The sequence below is a fragment of the Alligator mississippiensis genome, chromosome 5, assembly GCF_030867095.1.
Source record: "Alligator mississippiensis isolate rAllMis1 chromosome 5, rAllMis1, whole genome shotgun sequence".
Classification (NCBI taxonomy): domain Eukaryota; kingdom Metazoa; phylum Chordata; order Crocodylia; family Alligatoridae; genus Alligator; species Alligator mississippiensis.
The window spans coordinates 191,931,642-191,954,516 of record NC_081828.1 but is presented as its reverse complement, the minus strand read 5'-3'; the positions used below and the strand labels follow the sequence as shown (position 1 = coordinate 191,954,516).

Here is a 22,875-nt window from a genome sequence, read left to right as displayed (position 1 = left end):
CATTAAAAAGGAGAGATGACAGTTAAACACCTCTGGAGAGGAGAAGAACGAGCCATTAAGTCAACTAACTCCTTCAGCTGCCTGAACAGTAATGCAGCAGTTGATGCCCAGTGACAAACAAACAAAAAATCAAAGCAGGGTGGCTTCTCTCCTGGTCAGCAAATCAGCTTCCCTGCTTAATACATGTACTCCAGTTTCAGTGTGGGGGTGATCTTTGAGCAAAAGGTGTGCATTACAAGCAAGAAGCTAAATATATTGTCCTACACTTAAAATTCTACTTTACTTCCCAGTGGTCTTCATCAAGAACAGCAACCCTCAGAAGTCTAAAGTCACTTGGTAAGAATGGCTAACAAAGGCATTTTATCTTTGCAAACAGGTAAGCAGCTGTAGAAATCTAGACAAGTTTCTTGTACTTGCAGGACTGTGCACTTAAGAGTCATTATGATATTGCAAAAGTAACAATCCTTTCACAAAATCAAGTTCAGAAATAGCCAATACCTGAAAACGACAAAACTTCAAGCAATGATACTCTTAAGCTGTTTAAAACATACAATTCCCCAATTGCCAAAGTAATAAATGGCCATATTTTAATTTTCACTATTTTTTGAGAGAATGGAAACACAAATGCAATACCATGTTGATTACTTTTCAAGAGCTTTACTTACAATCACACATTCTTGGTAAGTTTAAAATTGGCTAAACATGTTACATCAAGTATAAAAAGGGGCAATTGAAAACAAAACACTTGTACAGTTTTTTCAAGAGGTAGCATTAGCTTTTGCATAATAAATTTAAGTTTTACTGCATTGTCTGCATTTGTCTCATTATACCATATCGATTCTTGTCAATGTTTCAAAGATTTCAGATGTAAATACTATATTATGAGTATTATGGAGCATTTTTAATTAAATTAGTAGTGCGTATAGGTGTAAATAATGACTAGTCAGAGCATTGCTAAGAGTTTATTTGGAAGCTTTCACTTTAAGTTCTTATATCACAAAAGACGTGTTTACTGTTTACAACAAGTATTAGAAACTGAGATGTTTTTATTCTATCGTTATAAAAGTAACATAGGAGACCATTCTAAGCCATCTTCAAAATGCAGACCAATCTTTTTGTATATAAACTGTACACAAAAAACAAGGCACTATACATTTTTGGATATTAAAGTATAAAGTTTGAGTCGCATAGTTTCTCAAGAAACTCATGCCATAAATACAAATGCTTTGTTCAATTTAGCACCTGAAGCAGCACTGAGAACAATTCATTATCTATTGCAAAGAGAAACTTTTCAGAATGCATAAGAGATACAGGTTGGTGGCAGAGCTAATTCAGAAAAGCAACTGCCACCCAGCTACTTGGGTTTTTTTGACATGGAAGTCTTGAAAGTGAATACATATTGCATTGTTAAATACATGTTTTATGTGTTTATATAAATATAAATTCTTTTTAATCCACAAACTAACAAAATACCACTTTACAAAGAGAACCTCTTCAAAAACAAAATGGCAAGTCTGTATATATAGCCAACGGACAGGTGCAGCAGTTGCTTGAGAAACTACTGTTTAAGTGCATAGGAGAGCAGAATTTAAACGCATTACCCTTGGAGGTGAAACAATAATGTTCTCACACATTTACATACAGCTTGGGTAGGATCTAGAGTACTTCAGATCATAGCTATATTGATTCTTGAATACTAAACCAGAGGAGTTTGTTTTGCTGGTCCAAAGGTATTGAATGTGACAACAGAGATCCCTCCAGCACTATTTTTAAATGACAACACAATTCAGAAAAGTCCTTTTGACTTCTTAAGGTTCACCTGCTTCCATGAGGGCAATGCATTGTACTCCTCTCTTGTCATTTCTAACGCGACCTAAGTTTAAAACAAAACAGAACAGAGACATGCCAGTGTTAGGACACGCATTCAAGCATAATCACAAGAATGCAGGAGTGATGCAATACGCATGTGTGCAAACTTAAAAACACTCCCCTCCCAACACACAGTTGTTTCCCCCCACTAACCTCAAAATCTTCATCCGAAAGGTAAATTTCAAGCTTCAGTGGGTCAGCTCCTTCAGGCAGAGGCCTTGCTAGAAGATCTGCCAGGGGATACACAGTTTTACACAGCTTGGCTAACACATCTTCTACAAGGATTATCTGATTAGAAACTTCAGCATCCTGAAGGGGAAACAAATAAGAAGAGTCAGAAGCATCTTACTGAAACCATTCCCTAGTGATTTCACATAAAGTCAACTCAACAAATGGTATCAAAACCATACTGGCCTGGGGATGGTTACCTTGCCCCTGGCTTTGGGGAAAAAACAAACTAAGCACACTGGGGACTAAATTTCTTTTCCAGAAACATTTGGTTATTATAAAATATTTGTTTTTTGAAAAAGAAGGGCTCCTTATGCTCTTAAAAATGTCCATTTCAAACATTAACTTCTGCTTCTGAAGACTATACCAGATTAGTCAGAAGACTACAGAAGACTCACACTAGCAATTTACACTATCAGCTTATTTCACTCTTTGCCTGAGAGGCTTATAAAGCAGTCACACAGAATCAAGGTATTAACTCCATTTCCCAGATGGGAAGTGGATACAGGGATCTGCCTGGACCACCTTGTGCTCTATACCATTGTAACCTTGCGATGACAGTAGTGTAGAGATAATGATATAAATCATCTATGAGGCTGCCTACTTCTCTCAAGTTTCACAGCCTCCCTGAAATGTCCCAATTAGAAACATTCCAATTAAAGCAAGGGTACTTTTTAAAATGAGAGCAGACATTAATCCAAGTCTTTTGGTAGAAAGGTGAAGTGTGGTTTTCGGGGAGACAACTATGGGTTTTGATAAAAGATCTGCCTAGCTCATATATACAGCACCCCAATTTTGTTTTTAAGTTAGGATTTGAGGTTAAAAAACCCCAAACCTAATTTGTTATTCTTCAAAAAAGCAACACACACGTATTACTTCTTTTTAGAGAAACTGAAAGAAACTCCTTACATGCAAAAATAAACAATGGCCATATCAAAATCCAACTGTGTCAGTGATGCTCCTTTTTCCAGATCCCTGAACTGTGCTATTCAGTTTAATCTGTTGAAGTTTGGAACTTCACAGCACAACATACACTGGTTGTTACTGACATAAAAATACAGTACCACCACTGTAGGAATGCGTGACCCTGACAATTGCAATGAAAGACTTGCTTACCATTTCCGTGATCTCTGCAATGTCTTCTCTGTGTTCCCAACTTGGGAACATATTGGTGAATGTCAAGGGTTCCAGACCAGCATGAATTAGGTAGGATTTGGGAGGCTTCTTAACATTTTTCCCTGTAACATTCAATATATACAAACACAAATTAGGATATGAATCGTCTTGCAGCTTTACATTCTATGCTGACTAAAAAAAAGTTTAGCCAAGCCCTCTCTCTAAAGTCACAAGTAAGCTTGTGATATAAGATTTAATTAATCACAGTTTCTTTTGTAAATTAAGGCAATTTTAAAATGTCTAATATTTCAATATCTAAAATTGAGTCTTTCTGGGGACATGGATACATGCAAAAAACCAAAAGTAACAAACCTCCAAACATGAGTCTACCCTATCCTATACCTAAGCCATCACCTTATGGGAGTGTCTTCAGAAGACATTTACTGTGCAGTAAACATTTTGGTGACTACATGTGCACCTCTATTAGGCTGGAGTAAACTAATTTACTTGGCACTAGGGTAGTATTTGTAAATACAAGTACTATCCTGCTACAGAGTAAAACCTCTGCAGCAGCGCACGTGTAGATGGTGCCCTGGCTGGTTAGGACACGAGGGTGATTCAGTGTGGGGGCTGCCTGCCAACTAGCCCTGCGCTGAAGCACCGTTGTGACCTAGCCAGCCCCTCCGCAGTTACTTTGAGCTGGAGGTAGCAGCCCTGGGCTGGCAGGCTGACTCCCTGGGTCCCTTACCAGTTGGGGCTGCTCCAACCCGACTCAATGTGCAGCGCATGAATAAACTCCAGAGCTTACTGCTCTAGAGTTTATTGCTCCTGGACATGTTCAAATGGTGCACCCCCAAGCAAAAAACTCTGGAGCAATATGCTCTGGAGTTTATTCATGCACAGCACATTGAGCCGGGTTGGAGCAGTAATTACTTGTGTAGATGTGCCCTATAAGGAGGTAAGTGAAAAGAAACTCAAGATTAGCAAGATCAATACAGGAAGTGAATTCCAGAACAAAACTGAAAAGGACTATTGAAAAAAAGACTGGCCAGGAGCTTAAGGATTGAGGGCCTCCTGAGAACATGTCAGTTGTTCTTAACACGGGAGAACAAGACAGGATACAGGCAGTTAGAAGTTCAGCCACAAAGGCCATGTCCAGATAAGCATGGCTGTGCGGTATGTGGCACAGCAGACATGTCTGCAGCACGGCATACTGCATGTTCCATTGGTCTCCATGCTGCAAGGGAGCAGTAAGGAGGGTTTTTGGCTCCTGGATATCTGTACTCCGCTGCCAACCAGGCTCCGCATGGCAGGAGTGACGTGGCTGCATCCCCAGGAGGCCCCCAGAACCTCAGGAAGGTTGCTGGGGCTAGCCCAGTGCTGGCCCCTGCCTCCCCTACCTCACCCAGGGTAACCTGCCATGCACCACCACTGGTTGTCCCTGAGGAACCAAACATCCATGCGTGTCTGGACACAGCCATTAAGATAGAGAGTATATGAACACCTGGAACCTAATGGGAAGTCAAAATAATTTATGGACCACTCATAACATTTTCCCCTTTGGCCAACTGGACCACTACAATTTCTACGTGTTGTGGCTGCTGAATACTACTAATGCTACCACCAAACACCAGGGAGAACTTGGTAGCATTCACTTCTGGAAGGGAGGGACACAGCTGCAAGTCATTATACCATGTATAGACGGGGAAAAAAATTCCTGATCAGCTGAATTCACAGCCATCAGGGACACAAGAGCATTCTTAGATGGTCAGCTCTCTTGAGTGTTCCTAAATTGAGCAGCACCGTTCCATTAGCTCCCTCTCACCCTAAACCCTCTCAAACAGGTGCAGAGAAAGCAGAAGACACCACAGCAGACCCCTAGGTCATCAACCCACATCCACTTTGCTATCTCATCCAGCAGCTTCCTAGTGAGAAGAGAACCTTTTGAGAGCTCACTTGTGGCAGACGAGGTATTGGTCAGCTATCCCACCCCATACCTACACTTTAAAACACAAAGAAAGGGATTGATGAAATCCAAGGGGTTCCAACATTGGTCATACCCAGTTCATTCTCCTTTTTAGCACTTACTCTGTCACTCTGATACAGGATACCTATGGCCTGGCCCAGTAAATGACAATTACTATGTTCTTATGCTGGAGTTGGCTATCATTTTTTCAGTAAGTTTGCAAAATGTAAGAACAGTGTTTTGCTTGAGGTCAAACATTTGGTTGCAAAAAAGTGAGAAATTGTTCAGTAGCATGAAACTCAGACTTCTCTAAGGAGCTTTAATCGGGTATTCCAGTAAACAAATTAGCACATGAACCTTTAAATTATACAACTTTGACAGGAGATTTCTCATCTGAACGTTTTCTTCTTAAGCCTCCACCATTCCAAACACGTTCGCTGTGGAATCTGAATTTGCCAAGTGAAAAAAAGACGGGCATTTTGCAAAATTTGTCAGCCTAGACTAGACAGACTACTCTCCTCTTAATTCAGTTAAATGCCAAAGTGATTTTATATATACATATGCATATATGAGGCGCTTTCACCAGATACTTTACAGGCTTAGCCATCTGGCATATTTGAGTTGAGAAAACATTTTTGCCATTTTAATTAAAGTACAACATTAATTTTGCCCCCTCCACACAAACAAGCTTGCTCCTTCCATGCAAGGAACGGAAGATCCTCACCCATGCTAGCTATCTGGAACTCAGCACTCTAAAACAGTCTGCTGATTTAGCAGATAAAGCTTCAAATGCTTTCAAGAACATCTGATGGCTTAAATAAGATTTATGCACAAGGAAGTACTGGGAGGGATACTGAAGTTATTACTGAAAGCTACAAACCAACTTTCTTCATACTATACAGTAAATTTGTACACTTATTGTAAGCCAAAAAGGAGTCATAAGAAAATACTGCAATATTCTGAATTATGGAACTGAATCCTTGTTGCTTTGTTTTACACATTTAGGATAACGGCATATTTAGTATTTCGTGATATTTAACTGTTCTGTCTCATTAAATTAACAAGATACCAGAGCCTGTTAGCTCACAAAAGCTTAAACTCTGTAGAAAGTCTTCCATGCATCTGACAGGGGAACCACCAAACCACAATGAAAACAGCTGCTCAGACACCATAATCAAATAATACTCCCTTCCATTGGATTGACATCACTGTCGTACTCGGATGAACTTTGGCATGCAGTATGCTTGCTTTGAATATTAGCTTTTTGATGGTAGAACCTTGCTCCAAATCCATTCATCCATATACACATGAAGGCCTCCTTGAAAGCATATTACTCCAGTAAAAGGAACAAAGAACTTTCTGCTGCAAAATCATGGCCAGCAGAACAACTGCATTCAGTGAGATCCTTTTGAGATGCATAATCTGAACCACAGGACCAAGCAGGCACCTGACAAGCTCTCATCCTACTGTACATCTAAATATTGGAGAAGCTAAGGGACAAAAAATTCAAAACAGCGCAGACAACATTTATCTATCTCCCTGGCATCATCACATCTGCTGGAGTTAAAAATTTTCTGGAAACATTCAAGCCACAACTTGCAAAGCAGAGTCTCTTTGCTGGTAAAAGCCAAGGAAGAAAACCCTAGATAAATGAAGGCAGCATGGGGTAGAAGACAGCAAGCACTAAAGTCCCAGGACACCCAACTCCCAATGGTTAACTGGGTGACATTGAACGTATCGCTTCAAGGCTGTGTGTCAGTCACCCAATCTGTTAGATGGAGATAATATTCATATCCTTTGTGAAGGAGTTAGTGATCAAAGAGGAAGGTGGTTTCATCATCACCATCTCCTCCTCAAACCCAAGTTCCCGAGAAATGCAGCAGCTTGCCCAATCCTCAAAAGCTAGCATTTGATAGACTGGGCCCCTTCCAGCTACCAAACCATCTTTAACTCCACATTCTTAATCATAGACACCGAGAAGCTACATCACAAGAATTCCCAGATGCTGCATCATCAGAATTCAAAAACCAGCAGCATTGCAACCTTTGCATACAAAGGTCACATAGATAGATAAAGGTCACATCTCAATGCTTCCATCTTAGAAATTTCCACAGATTTCAGTTTCCTACTTGGTAGGTTGCTTCATAAGCAACCCAACACCCTATCCACCTGGGTATGAGCTCCCCCATAACTTATGGACTAAACTAAACAGGACTCACTCTGGAGCTGGACACTTTAATGCCACACTCTATAAGATTGGCTTAAAGGACAGTTCAATATGTGAGTGTGGTGATGCACCACAGTCTGCTGGCTACCTCCTCATGCATGCAGCACACCCACGCATCCAGGATGAGGACCTGGCAAGCATCAACAATAAAGCAGTTTTGTGGCTCTGCCACATTAATGATGTGTAGAAGGGGAAATGAAGTGTACAAGAAGTTTCCTACTAAGTGAAAAAAGGAGAAGTGGATTGGACAGCATCATTATGACAGTAATCATTCCTCTCTTACTGGACCCCTAGAGTGGTGATGAGTAATTACTACTTTCTTTTCCCCTAAAGTAACAGAAGCCCCTGGTTCTATTACATGACCAACTGGGTAAGTGCAGCAGGCCAACCTTACTGTGTAGGCAGGCAGCCAAGCAAAATCTAGCTGCACTGTAATAAGCTTGCTGTGTGGGGCAGATTTCCAGGCTGCCTCAGAGTAAAGGCTGCAACCAGCTGTTAAGCTGCAGCAGGGAAAAGCAGGCTGGTCATTAGGCAAGAGATGAAACCCCTGTGTATGACTAGGGAGTCACTTGACCAGAAGGGACAGTGCCTTCAGGGCACATAAGCCCAGTGCCTGAAGCAAGGCAGGCGGTCTGGCCTTGCAAGCTCAGGGAGAGGAGCTCATGGGAGACAGGGGCTACAACTGACAGACTGTATCCAACCCACCCAAGACAGCTGGGAGGAGAGAGCTCAAAGGGAAGTATGGCTTACAGGGCGATGCAGAGTGAGTGGGGGAGACTTACTTAGTTTGGAAGCAGTTGCTTGCGTTTGTGTTGCATTTTAAGTTTGATACCAGAGGACCAGATTGTAGTTGTAGGGGAGGATTGGAGGCTATGTACCAGGGTGCCTGGGGCAATTGGGGTTTCAAACCCTGCAAAGTGGTGAGAGAGCCCGAGTGAGAGATAGGACAGGTTAGAGTGGGGAGGGCCAGAGCCTGTGGGGAGGCATTGAGGCATGGCAGGAAAGGTAAAAATGGCTCCAAGGACCGGAAGTGGGGCAGGAGTCATGTAAACACCAGGTGGTGTCGTGGCCATCCCTAGGGACCAGGTTGCTACAGTTCAAATCTATGGAGTCCCGTGGGGGTACTGTTTCCTCCACACCCATCTCCTTCCTCCTTTTCCACTGGAGAACCTGACCAATGCCACTAACTTTGATGCCAGTGATAGATACATTGTAAACTTTATTTTCCTCAGATGAAACCTATTTATCCTCTCAGATGTCACAATGGAATGATTGTGGGGGAGAACTTGCAAACACACTGAAGCTCATCAGGCCAATTTATTTCACCAGGGAAATACTTATGTGCCTAAACAAGATTGTAGATCTGGGCCTTATATACTGTATTGAAAAGTGTCACAGAAAACTTCAAGATAAATGGGGCTGGCACCAGTCCAAATGGATCTTTGTTACCTTTGCAGTATTGAAGTACTGTTTCCATGGCACATTTCCGATCTGAAGCCCATCGGATTCGAGCTGATCCAGCAATTTTGTTTTCAACAGGCCACCAACCTTGCCAGAGATACACTTCGTGATGATTGTCAACAAGGAAAAGTGCTATATAGCCAAACAAGAACAAAAGATACCGGGCATTCATTCTTAGCATTAATCTTGTTTCTTCAGAAAGTATTTACAACTCAGATTCAGATAAACCTCAACCACCCATGGCTTTGGTTGTCAGGATGAAACTTGCTTTAAAGCTCACAATGCCATTTCTTATTCAACCACAAAGATTTCTGCAAAGCAGCAAGGAGCTGAATTCCAAGTATCTAAAATAGTTTTGCTTTTGTTTTTTAATCCTGGACCTCTTCTGGTTTTCTATACACAACCTCTCCTGCTGCAAATTAAATCAACACAGAGCCATGTTTATCTCATACCGGTGCAAAACAGCACCCCCTCCTACCTACTCATAAATATTTTAATTGTCACTTTGGTAAGCAACTCCTTGTCAGGAGGCTTCTCTACTTACAAGTTGGAATAGCAGTATTTTAAGGATATATGCATTTTGGCAGGTTACAGATTTGACTGCACATTAACGAACCCCAAGTACGCTTACTCTGGGATTTCACGTTTAGGATCACAGAAGTATTTACAGTAATATTCAGTGACCGTACCTGGCTGTGGGGCAGTATAGAGGTCTTCCTGCAGGAATGGCATAGAATTGACAACAGTGGGATCTCTGGCAGGATATATGTATTCTGTGGCTGAGAATTCTCCTGATGAGCTACTAAGGCTGAATAGACGGGGGGTGAAGTTAAATTTCCCAGGATCTTTTAAAACAAACAAACAAATAAATATTTCTAGTATATGAAACAACTTTTATGGTTACTGCCTCATTATTACAGTTTTCTATAAAAACAATTTTTACAGTTAATGCCTCTCAATGGCTTTCCAAAACTCAGGAATGGAGACTGGGTGTGTCAGGGCAGCAGCCACCACTCTTAGTTTTAGACCATGAGTTTGAATTGATCTTGGCTCATTTATGAGCAGGGATTCTGCAACTTATGTGAAGTGAACTCTTCCATCTACCTTAGAAACAGATTTTAAATATTACAATCTATCCCATTGCTCCCTTCACTGGCAGTTTTGGCAGAGTTTAAATAAGATCGCTAACAAACCAATCTGGTCCCTACGTGGCTGTAAAGTAGTGTCAACTGTTGCTTGGAGGGGGGTGTACTCATGTGCATGTAAATAATAATAAGGTAAGTAATAATATACGTTAGGGAGTGGATGCAGGATAGGGAGGGAGAAGGAACAAAAAAACCCACTAGTCCATCTACAGTTGGTTTACATGAGCAGTGAGATTCTTAAGGCAGGTGTTGTTTATGTGACTCAGTAGTCCCACAACATTTTAAGATTAAGGTGAAGAGCATCGGAATGCAGCTCTACCTTGCAGCATGCAATCATAAGCTTTTCGATCTCTTCTTCCTAACGCATCCCAGAATCCCAATGGCTCCGAGCCCTCATCACATTCATGTATGGTCACTTTGCTACTGCTGTGCAATCCTGCTTCCAGGGGACATCTACAACAAAGTAGTAACATGAATCATTTACTGCTAAAGCAAATATTTGCATGCAAAGTCAGTGGCAATAGCCCAAATTACCTCAAAACTGACAACGTGCGTTGACATCCTTCTTCTTGCCAGTATAATTCATCTCAAAATGAATACAAGCAATAATGAAGAAACAAGGGAATAATGAAGAAATTTCAGTAATTTCCATTCTAGCACTGGTTGTGTAGATCCAGAGGTCACAAGAATATCTCTCACACATGGGCTCTCTACACCAGTGGGTCTCAACCTTTTTTGGTACCAGTACCCATTTGTAAACATTGATGGCCAGTCCTGACCCAGTAAATAGTTTATGTAGAAAACACACAAGTATTTTGTCCCCAAAATACTTATTAAATACTACAAGTTAAAGCAGTTCAACAGTCTTAATTTTAAAGACTGAACAAATCAGCATCAACAGGAAAATATTAACAGTAATATCAACATTTGGCCCTCTATTATTCCCAAGTGACATTCATCATTGTGCAATTTTCCCAATGCAAATTACTAGTGCCCCTCACTCCTGACTCGCAGCCCCCTGGCCCTTTGCTCGCAACTTGCAGTACCCTGGCCCTCCTGGTGCTCCTCAGGCCCAACTCACATCACCCCACCCTCTAAGCCCTGTTGGTGCCTATCACTCCTGACTCACTGCCCCCTCACCCCCAGCCCCCCAGTGTGTGGGGAAGGGGTGGGATTGTTGGCACCCCGCCCTCCTGCTGCACACTGGGCATGGGGTTGCAGCCTTGCCAGACCAGTGTGGGCAGAAGCTACCTCCGTGGCCCAGCAGACGGGATCCAAAATGGGGTCTCAAGAGTCATGGCTGCTGCTGCCACTGCCATTGGGACCCCGGTGCCAGCCACCCCAGCAGCAGCATGAGGAGTAATGGACTGGAGAGGGGAGAGCCCATGCTGCCCTCACCTCCTCCTGCTGCCAGCCACTTGCACACCGGGCCGTGACTCTACCCGACTGCCATGGACTGACCTCCACTGCTCCCCTCAGGCTCCCATGCTACCTGCTACTCCACCTCCCCTCCAGGGTAGAGCTACAGCCTAAGTGGCGTGGTGGCAGCAGGAGGTGAGGGTAGCATGTTTGCCACACCCCTCCCCCACCACTACTTATGCAGTCTTGCTGCCCCACTCTGCCCTCCTGAACCATGTGCTGCCCTCTGAGCCATGGAAGCACTTCCTGCCTGTGATGGTCCAGCCAGACTGCAGCCCCATGCCTACTGTGGGTGCACAAATCTGGGGGTGCACATGCCCTCCAATGCATCACTTGTGCCGCCCTGATGAGTTGTTTGTCTCCTCCCCTGCTCCCCACCCCACTCTACCCTACAGACTTACTTGGAGGGAGCTGTGGGAGCTGCTTTCTACGCTTCCTGGCTACCACATGCATGTGTGTGCGTGCACGTGCATGTGGTGCCCCGTGCCTGAATGTCCTCCTCCAGTGGCAACGGTGCACATATACCCCCTGAGAGTGCTGGTGCACCAACCGGCCATGCTTGCTGATTAGGCAACGGGTGCCCCACTGCAAGCAGCGGCCGATCGCTGCAGCTGCTCCCAGAAGGATAGGACACGGGGGGACTCCCCCCCGGTTGGTAGGATCGGCTGTGGGGGGACCCCCCCTCCCTGGTTGGTGGGACTAGTCACAGGGGGGGACATGTGCTCCCCCTGATTAAGGTGGCACCAGTCACCCATGCCCTTCTCCAACTTCCCCCAGCCCCAGGCAGTCCCTTGCAGGCTGAAACTCTGCCTTCCTGCAAGGGGAACCCACGGTTTCCCACATTTTTCTCCTTTAAAGGAGAAAATCCATGATTTCCCATACTTTTCCATGATTGTTTGAGACCCTTTCCATATATTTTAGTGACCCACTTTTGGGTCGCAACCCACGGGTTGAGAAACACTGCTCGACAATTTCATTTTCTCCATTCTATCATCACTTTCATAGATTAGATTCATAGATTGTAAGGGGCTGGAAGGGACCTCGCAAGATCATCAGGTCTAGACCCTTGCACTAGGCAGGAAAGAGAACTGGGGTCAGGTGATCGTAGTGAGGTGACTGTCTAGTCTGCTTTAGGCGATTGCACCACCTCTGGAGGGAGTTTAATTTCACAGTCCTGACAACCTAACTGTGAAGAAGTTTTTCCTAGTGTTAAGCCTGAAACAATCTTCTAGGAGTTTGTGGGCATTACTCTTGGTTTTCTCCAAGGGTGCCCTGGTGAACAGTTGTTCACCGAGCCCTTCATGTACTTCCCTGATCTAGCAGTGAGCTGCTACCAAGTCCCCTCTCAGCCTTCTCTTTTTTAGGCTGAACAGACCCAAGTCCCTCAGCCTTTCCTCATATGGGTAGCTCTTCTCTGGACTCTCTCAAGCTTTTCCACATCCTTGTTGAAGTGTGGCACCCAGAACTGGACACAGTACTCCAGCTACGGTCTCACCAATGCTGAGTAAAGTGAAAGAGTCACTTCCCTGGCTTTGCTTGAGATGCATCAGTTGATACATGCCAAAGTATTGTTTGCCCTGCTGGCTACAGCACTGCATTGACAGCTCATGTTCATACTATGGTCTATTATTACGCCTAGGTCCTTTTCAGTCGTGGTGCTAGTCAGTTTGGCGCCACTGAGCCTATATGTATGTTGGGGATTGTTCATCCCTAGATGGAGCACGTTACAACTTGTCAATGTCGAACTTCATCTGGTTCCGATCCGCCCAACTTGCCAGCCTGTCTAGGTCCACCTGCATCTGCAGCCTATTTTCAAGAGCAACCATGCTGTCCTATAACTTGGTGTTGTCCGCAAACTTGGCCAGCGAGCTTTTCACCCCCACATCCAAATCATTAAAGATGCTGAAAAGCACTGGACCAAGCACAGACCCCTGAGGTACACCACTAGCCATTTCTCGCCAGGATGACACAAATTTGTTCCTTAGAACTCTCTGGGTCCTACCCTGCAGCCAGCTTCCTACCCACCTGACTGTTGAGCAGTTAAGCCCACAAACCTCCAATTTTCCCATGAGAACATCATGGGAATACCAGATCTTTTTTTAAGTGAAGATGTATGACATCAATCTCTCCCTTGTCCAGGTGATAGATCACCTGGTCATAGAAAGAAATGAGATTGGTCAAGCAAGACCTACCCACAACAAAACCGTGCTGGCTATCCCTCAGGATGGTGGTGTCGGCCAGTCCATTAAGGATGGCCTTTTTAATAAACTTTTCTAAGACCTTCCCTGGGATAGAGGTCAGGCTGATGGGCCTATAGTTTGTCAGATCCACTTTCCTCCCTTTCTTGAAGATAGGCACCACAATGGCCTTCTTCCAAGTCTTCCGGCACTTCACCAGAGCACCAGGAGTTCTCAAAGATCTGTGCCAGGGGCTGGGCTATGATGCTCGTCAGCTCCTTGAGTACCCTGGGGTGTAGATTGTCAGGGCCGGCTGACTTGAAGGTATCCAGCTTCTCAAGGTGTTCCTTTATGAGGTCAGCATTGATGGAGGGCAAGGGATCTCCCTCACCCGGACCTCCCTGTCCCATAGCAGGCATGGGCATCCCATGGAACCGACACAAAGTACTCATTTAATAGGTTGGCTTTTTCCTGGACATCAGTTGTCAGTTGTTCCATCTGGTTCAGCAGGGGTCCAGTGTTGCCCTTGCTTTTCCTCTGGCTCCCCACACATCTGAAAAAGGACTTTTTATTGTCCTTGATGCTCGAAGCTAGTTGGAGTTCAGTTGCAGCCTTGGACAGGTGGAGCTCATCCACCTGGTTTCATGCATCTTCCTCGGTAAACAACATGACTGCCTCCTCCCCTGCTCCTCCTCTTTCAGAAAGCTATTTTTTTCTATCTTATCTCCACAACACCTTTGCTAAATCAGTTTAAAAACTTTCACTTTTAGAGATTATGCAATCTACCAGAGACTAAAAAGAATGGTTGATCTGTTTAAAGCAATGTCAATGCAGTAACACTAAGAACAGCAACTGTATTTAAACCTTATGAGAATTTAAAGCAAACAACTGGGAAATGCACATAAGAATTGTATTTGTAACAGAAACCTGTACTCTAAGTTAGATGCCTTCCTTATTCCTCCCTTTCCTTGTACACACTTAGAGCAATTTCTCATTCTATACAAGACTTATATTTTATTTATTTATTACAGTTAAGGTACTACAAATGTCTCCAAGGTATAAATTAGCTACTTACTGTTCTTTTATTTTATTAGCTGCTGTTCTTCCTACATCCTTTGTGTGAGACTGTGCTTTGCAGCCATGCCATAGATAGATAAGGGCTTTATTTATATTGAGCACAATCATGGAAGTCCTGGACCTCAGGCTACTACAGTGACACGCTACTTCAAGCAGGTTTCCTTCATTGGGAACCTCTCCTCGTACACAGTACAGCCTCCAGTCACCTAGAATGGGCATGAACAATACAGTGTTATTACATACTGGAAAAGCTACTTTCAATTCAAGATATCTGCTCCTAAAGAGATGGGTTCATGTGCTGCCTCCTGAAATTTTTTATGAAGTGAGTCAATGGATCAAGCTCATGTAATCCAGTTTGGAAAATTCTGGTTCATGAAAAATAGTAAGCATCACACTGTGACATGATCTTTAGCTATGCCGGGAAAAGACATGGAAATTCAGAACTGTGTGCGCATCTGCTTAGGGTTAACAACTGGCTAATACGATCGCATTTTTTTTAAGCTCATCTTTCTTCCTACTCTGTGAACTGCAATACCTAGTACAAAATGTCAAGGTTACGTTTGTTCCAAGATCATTGAAACCTTTCTAATCTACCATTGGACTGCAAAGACATAGAATGAATTGCAATATGTACTCAGCAGGTAAAAAAACCCAACAGCTTAGCTTTATTTTAGCAACAGAAGCCCCAAATGGCAGAGAAAAACTGAAACGTCAAAAAACAAAACAAAAAACTATTTTTGTTGCAATATGCAAGAAGGAACAGCAGCTTATCGCATTTCATTCACTTAAACCTGAAATTGAAATGGATATCTTGACAGTAAAATAAATTTGCTCCCAGGATGATATAACCCATTTTAAATTCAAGCCAGGAATGAACTTCCCTGAAAGCAATAGTTTAATAAGCCTCATGATTTATGAAGCCTTCATGAGTCCCTTTCTGATGGACAGAGCGCTACTTGAATCTTCTTTTAAAATCCTTTTTACTGGAAAAGGGAATCTTGAAACAGAAACCCTGTATCTAACAGCAATTTACTTTGTGCGTTTTCTTCTTCCTCTTCCCTTCTTCCAGCATGCACAATCATCCCGCCCTGGAAGCACTGCAGAAAACACGGGGGTTCTTTCCCTTGAAGAACTTGTACCTGGAAATTGAAAGCACAAGACTAAAACTACAGAAAAGCTAGACTTGGGAATGCTGCCTTTGGAGCACCAAAACAGTAATTTTAAATCAGTTTAGATAAATTAAACAGCTTCTAAGCCACCATATTTTAAAGGAGCATGACAACATTCAAAACAATAGGGTTTATGATAGCAGTGGGAAGGCTAAACATACGGTATATTTCAACCTGCTTTAATATTAGCTTAAGCGAAATAAGTGCTGCTGATTAAACCTAAAAATTTTGTTGGTGGGACTAATTATTAAATAGACAGAAGAGACTAAGTTCACCTGCAGAGTGTTACATATTATCAGGTGTGATCATGCACCTTGCCTGCCTGCTCCTTGTACCAAGAAGCAACTGCGCTGTAGCACAAAGATACCCGAGGTAGTTTTGATACCATAACAGGGCAAACTTCTAAGCTCCTTGCTCCTGCAGGTAAATTGCTACAACTACTCAAGCCAAGTAGTTCCAATATCACACTTGGATAAAGATTTATTGCCAAACAATTTAAGTTTAGGTCTTGACTTGGCAGAAAAAGGTCTGTTGGGGTTCACTGAAGTGGGTGGACCTCTGCTGTGTGAGAAGACATGGATTCCTTAAATGGAGTTCTGTTTTTGAAGGCAGGACAGGTGTTTGCATAACCATGGTTTCATCCATTCTTGGGGGTGGGGCAGAGACAGCAGACACATGCTTCCTAATTATAGAAATCCCATTTCAAGAAGGCAGCTCCCAGAATAATAATCCATGTCTGCATTGCTTTAATATCTTCAGAATGAAAGTTGAAGGGTCAGGGTTGGGGCAAGGAAAAGGGACTGCCTAGATCTACTGGCCAGAGGTACAGCCTCTGCAGAAAAGAACAAGAAAGATGTTCCTGAAATCCTACCACCATGTTCCCATACAAGGACTGATTCAACAATTGACAACAACGAAGTCTCTTATCCAGCACTTCCACCCAGAATTCTCTACAAAAGGGCTATGTTGGCAGCTCACCTGAGCTCCTCTCTCTTCATCGAGCTCCACTGTCATCAGTGCTGATGTCCCTTTCTCGCTCACGGTGGAGTGCCTCCCTTGCCAGAAAAAGTACACACATTTTTCTTTCCCAACAGCCCTCACTTGCTGCTCTCCTTTTTGCCTGGTTCCAACTGAAAAAGCAAAAAACAGTGCATACTGAGGGAAAGCAATGGCTATAGATCAGGACAGCAAGTGCTTTAAATCTACTGAGCCAGTTCAGCAACATCAGATCCAGTGCAGCACTGACTACATAACTAATCTAAGAAACACTGACCCAGCCAGCCCAAGATGCCTCTATGCAGAACTGCCATGAGCACCATGTGATGGATGTAAAAGCTACATGCAGATGCCTTTACTGAGTGGCCACAGTCTTTTGAGCCAAGAAGATCATATTAAAAGAATTCATAATGGACAGCACTTGAGAGAACCTGTATGTGAAATGGTGCACGTTACCAAAAAGAGTACTCCGAGCCTCATTTTCCATATTACACTGTTTTTGGCAGCAAAGATGATGAGCTGGCTGCTGAGCACTTCTGGAAAGAACAACAGTCGGGACAGATACAGGCATTTGAATTATAATTGAGAAGGAGACTAAAAGGAGCTTCTGAGTAATGACAAACAGATGACCAGGGAACAGTTGGTATCTGCCTTCTTTCTTTAATAGTTTCAGGTGACATTAAACATTTTATTTTTCAATTAAATATTAAATGTTGGTTTGAGCACAGGGCTGGAGCCAGGATTTTTTGAGAGACATTTACTAGTACAATTAGCACACGACATGTATGGGAAAAAAAGGCACGATCTAGAAGAAGACACTGAGTGGAATGCTTTCCTCTCTCCACTGAACACTCAGTAATCTATGATGTAGTGAAGGACAAAATGTTCAGGTAAAAGATTAAAGTAAAGCTGCTAGAATATTTGTGCATGCTCCAGTCTAAGTTGTTTCAGCAATTACCCTCTGAAAATCAGGATGCTAGGATGTTGTAAGTTAGGCACACAAAGAGGCTTAGTTGCTTCTGAAAGTCAGAGCCACCAACAGTAAAAAGTGCTGGCTCCTACATCAAAACAAGCCCAACTACAGGAACACACACTTTCAGAGTCTATTTTAAAGCCCCACCTCCCCTCCCCCCCCTTTTTTGGCACGCCTATGTTCAAGGTGGGTCATTTTCAAGAGAGTTTGTCACAAAAGGAATCAATTTCATGAACACAACTAGGTCATGATTTACTTTACCTGCAGCTGCTCCTATATTTACAGGTTGTTGCACTTTGACTGGATTCCCCAGCACCTCAATATAGACTCAAGGCACATTTTCTGACTGACTTTTTTAAAGATCCTGAAGCCATGTTTTTGCCATGTGGCTCTTCAGCCGATTTTGGTATTTCCCCATTTAGAATGCAAACAAAGCCAGGCTGTCATTTATGGACTACTTTTACTTATCATGGAGGCCATCTCCTGTTCATTTCTCCATTTTCAGAGCAGAGGAGTAAAAGTGCCAGAAAGATCACACCAAGCTGTGGCACAAGATCATAGATTCACCTATCTCAGTCTTTTTTGCCTGTTTAGATTTTCAAATCTAAACTGAAATCCACTGAGGGTGGTTAAAGAATCGGTACAAAGATTCCTTCCCTCTTGGCCCCATTTGGAGCGACCATCTAGGATCTTCTCTTTTTGTTGCTGTCCAAGACTGGTTAGAGCAGTGTCACTAGTTCAGCTTTCTAGCTGACTTGGCTTTAAATGGGCAGATGCAATCTATTTATATAATAGTACAAGCCATTTTGCAAACCAGAATGGATAAAAAACCTGAATGCAGATAAGCTAACTCAAAAAAGGTAATGCACAGATAATCAGTTTAAAAGCAAAGAAAGAACAGATCATATTATTTGGATGAAAGGAAAAAAACCCAACCAATAACATTCATACTTAAAATTCTACCTTATATTTTGGTTAAAATGTTGGATTAATGGCCAGTAGCGTAAGTGACTTCCTGGATTGCTTGCGTAGCTGAGTGCATCACATACAAGGACATTTTATTCTGGATTTTGCTAGTGACATTAGCAGTTTTCTCTAAAAAGAAATCAGTATCTCAGCATTAAGAATTTCAATTGCTTACTAACCTGCAGTGCTCACCATGTACTTCCATTTAACAACGTATGTATCTCCCTCATGGAACTGCCCAATGCTTTGCTTTGGTAGCCTACTATAATCAAATTCTAGGATGTGCCAGACATCCACAGAGGCAGTGATAATTTCAAACTGCCTCCCATCTTCTCCTTCAACAAATCCATATCCACGGCCAATGTTCATTCCATCCAACACTGTGCCGACAGTATTTTGGGGCACAGACACCATTAGCGTGACATTGCAGGGTTTAGAATCAGATCTAGACTCTTCCTGTGACAAAACAGAACAGTTTTCTTTCAGTTAAGGAGTTTTCCTCCTTTTACTCAACAATTTCAGCATCAGCAGCGCACAGTGAATGCATTATGTTCTTTAGCAGCATTACTGTTTTCCTTTTTCTGTGTTGAACAAACTGCTCAACGTTAGCCAATAAAAATAAAACACATAAGTTTACCATCGGTGATGCTATCCCTAATGGCAGGCGAAGGTCAGAACATTTGAGAATATTACCAGGAAGTCTAGAGTACTAGTTTACAGCCTTATTAATGAGCATGTCACTAAAACCTTTTGAAGTTTTCTATTCCATCCAAGATACATGAACACAAATGTTGAAAATACTCAGTACATTTATCTGCTGTACCTTCTGCTGAAGAGATTCACTAGAGTTCCTCTCATTGGGTTTCTTCAGTTCAGTCCAGTCAAGAAACTTTTCTTTGAACAAGATGGTTTCATTATGTTCTGTGAGTCTGCCAAAGACAGCCCAGTCAGGCCGTCCTTGTCCTTTTCTGTTTTAGGGAAAAGAGGGGAGTGGAGAGGAGAAAATACTGAACTTACACGCTATAAATAAGAATGAAAGTGTTTGTTTGACAATATGCAGTCCTCTAGTCCTGGCAGTATTTTACACACTTCATCATAATAGCCTGTAGTTCCCACAGAATAGAGTGGGACCTGGCAGTTACAGACTGATTGAGTCTGCAGGAAATCAACAGCATTAACTTCCAGTAACATATGTTGACAGACTATGAATAGGAGAGCAAGTACATCCAACACCAATAGCTGTAAGTTTGATACCTGGGTATGAGGGGGTTGCATTCTCCGGGATCTAGAGGATTTATGTCACAGTTGGAGTAGTCAAAGGTTCCATTCCACAAGTGTTTGGCCAACTGAAATGCCACTTTCCTTTGTGCTAAAGTGACTTCTTTCCCATGCCACACGTATACTTCACTACCAAAATCAAAAACCAGGACCTAGGAAAAATTACAATAAACTAGTTTCAGGGAAAATATGTTCAGTTGCATCTAGAACATCAATAACCTTACTACTGCTGTAATTAATGCTGAAAAACAAACCCATACAAGTGTCACATGACAAAAAGCAGCTGACTCCAAGATAGAAGCAGCCATAGTACAATGTATACAATGCCATGCATTGTTTGTTTTGCATGGAGGAATTGCCTGCCTTTTTGATAAGTAAAATGGATACTATAAAGAAACACACTTATGTAGGAGTGGAATCAAACTAGGAGAATTGAGGTCTCTTACTGGTCAAAAAGTGATAGTGACATTCAGGAAACCAACTTTCAGTCCCTCTTATCTGTATGGTGTAGCTGCAGCAAAAGCTTGCCAACGGTGGAATACTGTTGTTGAGGAGAGGAAAAATGTCTTTCTTACGACTGTCCAGTTTGGTATTTACGCAGTGGGAGTGAAAGAATCCACCATGGACAACAGGGTCCAAAGCTTTCATAGCACCGAGGAAACATACTTATTTCTTTTTTCTTTCCTGGAACCAGGCAATCTACATTCCACTACTGGCAGAGAAGGATCCAAAAGCTTCTTCACTTTTGAAAAACTGATTTCCAGTTAGTTTGCAGACGCATATTTGCAGCTGCATGCCTAGAAACTTACCGAACACTCAAAGAGTATCAGCACTTATTTTGTTTTATGTGACACCCTTCCCAACAAAAGCTCAGAGCACCTTACAACAAGATGACAGAACAGGTTGTAAAACAGCAGAACTAACAAAAGAAAACAACTTAAAAGGCAAATGAGTATAAATGTAAATCAGAACCCCCCTAAACAGGCTAAACACCTGACTACATAGGAAAGTCATACAATGCTTCTGGAAAGATGTCGAGACTTGAGATTTGGCAGGTCTCAATATGGAGGAAGTCCCAAAGCTGAGAAGCAACTGCTGAGAATAGCCTCCCCACCTGTTTTTGCCAAGAAGACTTGGCACATTGACAGTACCTGCAGGAGGTTGCTCTCAGCAGACCTTGGAGATCACATTGGGACTTGTGACCCAGATTGTTTAGGGTCTTATAGGTAAAAACCAGCACCTTGAAATGAAAACTATTGGGAGACAGTGCAGACTCTAGAGCACTGGAGTTATGTGCTCCTTTGGACCCCGCCCCCCACATCAAAAGGCAGGCTGCCACATTCTGCACTAGTGTCACTTCCAAGTCTTCAAGGGCAGACCCACAGAGGGCCCACTGCAGTACTCTAGCCTCAAGGTTACAAAGACATGTAGGGTAATGGCCAGATCTGAATCCGAAAGAAAGGACTGCAGCCTTCCACCAGATGGACTAGGTGAGAGGTAGCTGCCACTGCCACCTGAATATCCAGGAGCACCTCAAGGCTGCAAACTTGAGTGGTAAGGGGACACCAAACTCCAATAAGTATTCCTTCCACCCAGTCAAGCAGTCTGCTCACCACCATCACCTCTGTATTGTTTAGATTCAGTTTCAATGTGGTTCGCCTGCATTCAATCCCCAACTGCAGCTAGGCATTGGGAAAGGAATGACACTGCAGGGCCTGAGTCAGATAAGAAAGGAGGTAGAGCTGGGTATTACTAGCATACTGATGGCACCTCCCTCCAAATCTCTGCACAAATCTCATCCAGTGGCCTCAGATACACACTGAACAGAAGAGGCAAAATTTGGACCTCTAGGGGACATCAAAGGGAGTTTCCAGAGGAAACTTGCAAATACAAAAACTTTAAATACTACTTATTGTACCTCTTTTGGTTGTAGCAGGGTACATTTTGGCATTTTGCCCCAGTAGTCATCCTCAGGAATAAGTTTATCATCTACTAAACGGTAAACACAATTTGTTTCAATTATTGCGGCTTCGTACATTTCATCTTCTTCAGGGTTTCCAGCAGCTTAATGAGAAAAATATTGAAAACATTTTTAATTTCAAATTTCTCTGCCTTGGAGCAACCAATGTAGTAAGTTTTCCTGTGACAGAACATCAGGTATTGAAAAACAAAAGATAAAAACCTCTTACACTGATAACTTGTCTGACCACTGAGAAGTTTCCAAAAATCTTTGGCTGCATGGGTATGGGTATTTATTCCTTCTTCAATAGTCTGTACATAAGAAGCTCTACAGCCAAGTTCCCTCTTTGTCTGAATTAAAGTTGCAAGTTCTGAAGCCTAGGAGAGAAACTTTATCTGAGTATGATCACTTAGGTCTGTAGGACATTTGTACACAATGAATTTTCGGGAAAACACAGGAAAGAGGAAGAAAACAGTATGGCAGGTAGCAGCACTAACGGCCATTACTTTATTTTCATTAAAAACAAAAATCTTTAGAGAAGTGACAGAAGTGCACCAGGCCTTGTGTGTGCATTAGAATGAGAACTCACACTATGAAAATGTTGCAGGGAAAAGGACATCCTACAATTCATTTTTTTTTTTATTGCAAGTCTTTCCTGAGGATTTCTGTATTTTGCAATGTGCATGCTCTTATGTCAGCGTTTCATTAAATCCAAGAGTGGATATTTTGAAGGAATAGCTAACGACAGGCCAGTATCAGTTCAATAAGACACTGTTTTGTGAGTGCAATGAAACTAGATTGTTCAGATAACCGACATCAAGAGCTGACTGTATGAAAGGAAGAAATGG

General features: G+C 42.6%; 1 protein-coding gene across 10 annotated transcripts in view; it reads right to left on the bottom strand.

Moving 5' to 3' along the window:
• Positions 1 to 948: 948 nt before the first annotated feature.
• Positions 949 to 22,875, bottom strand: part of SVIL (supervillin) — a 102,965-nt gene continuing 81,038 nt past the window's right edge. For all 10 annotated transcript variants that reach the window (XM_019498267.2, XM_059729128.1, XM_019498291.2 and 7 more), the window contains 14 exons: positions 22,257 to 22,404; positions 21,986 to 22,131; positions 20,044 to 20,219; positions 19,613 to 19,757; positions 18,969 to 19,245; positions 16,833 to 16,984; positions 15,719 to 15,824; positions 14,684 to 14,891; positions 10,332 to 10,465; positions 9,557 to 9,712; positions 8,856 to 8,999; positions 3,214 to 3,335; positions 2,023 to 2,178; positions 949 to 1,873 (listed from right to left, as the gene is read on the bottom strand). In XM_019498267.2, coding sequence (XP_019353812.2) covers positions 1,787 to 1,873; positions 2,023 to 2,178; positions 3,214 to 3,335; positions 8,856 to 8,999; positions 9,557 to 9,712; positions 10,332 to 10,465; positions 14,684 to 14,891; positions 15,719 to 15,824; positions 16,833 to 16,984; positions 18,969 to 19,245; positions 19,613 to 19,757; positions 20,044 to 20,219; positions 21,986 to 22,131; positions 22,257 to 22,404 — 2,157 coding nt within the window. In that variant the 3' untranslated portion in view covers positions 949 to 1,786. The remainder of the gene's footprint in view (positions 1,874 to 2,022; positions 2,179 to 3,213; positions 3,336 to 8,855; positions 9,000 to 9,556; positions 9,713 to 10,331; positions 10,466 to 14,683; positions 14,892 to 15,718; positions 15,825 to 16,832; positions 16,985 to 18,968; positions 19,246 to 19,612; positions 19,758 to 20,043; positions 20,220 to 21,985; positions 22,132 to 22,256; positions 22,405 to 22,875) is intronic.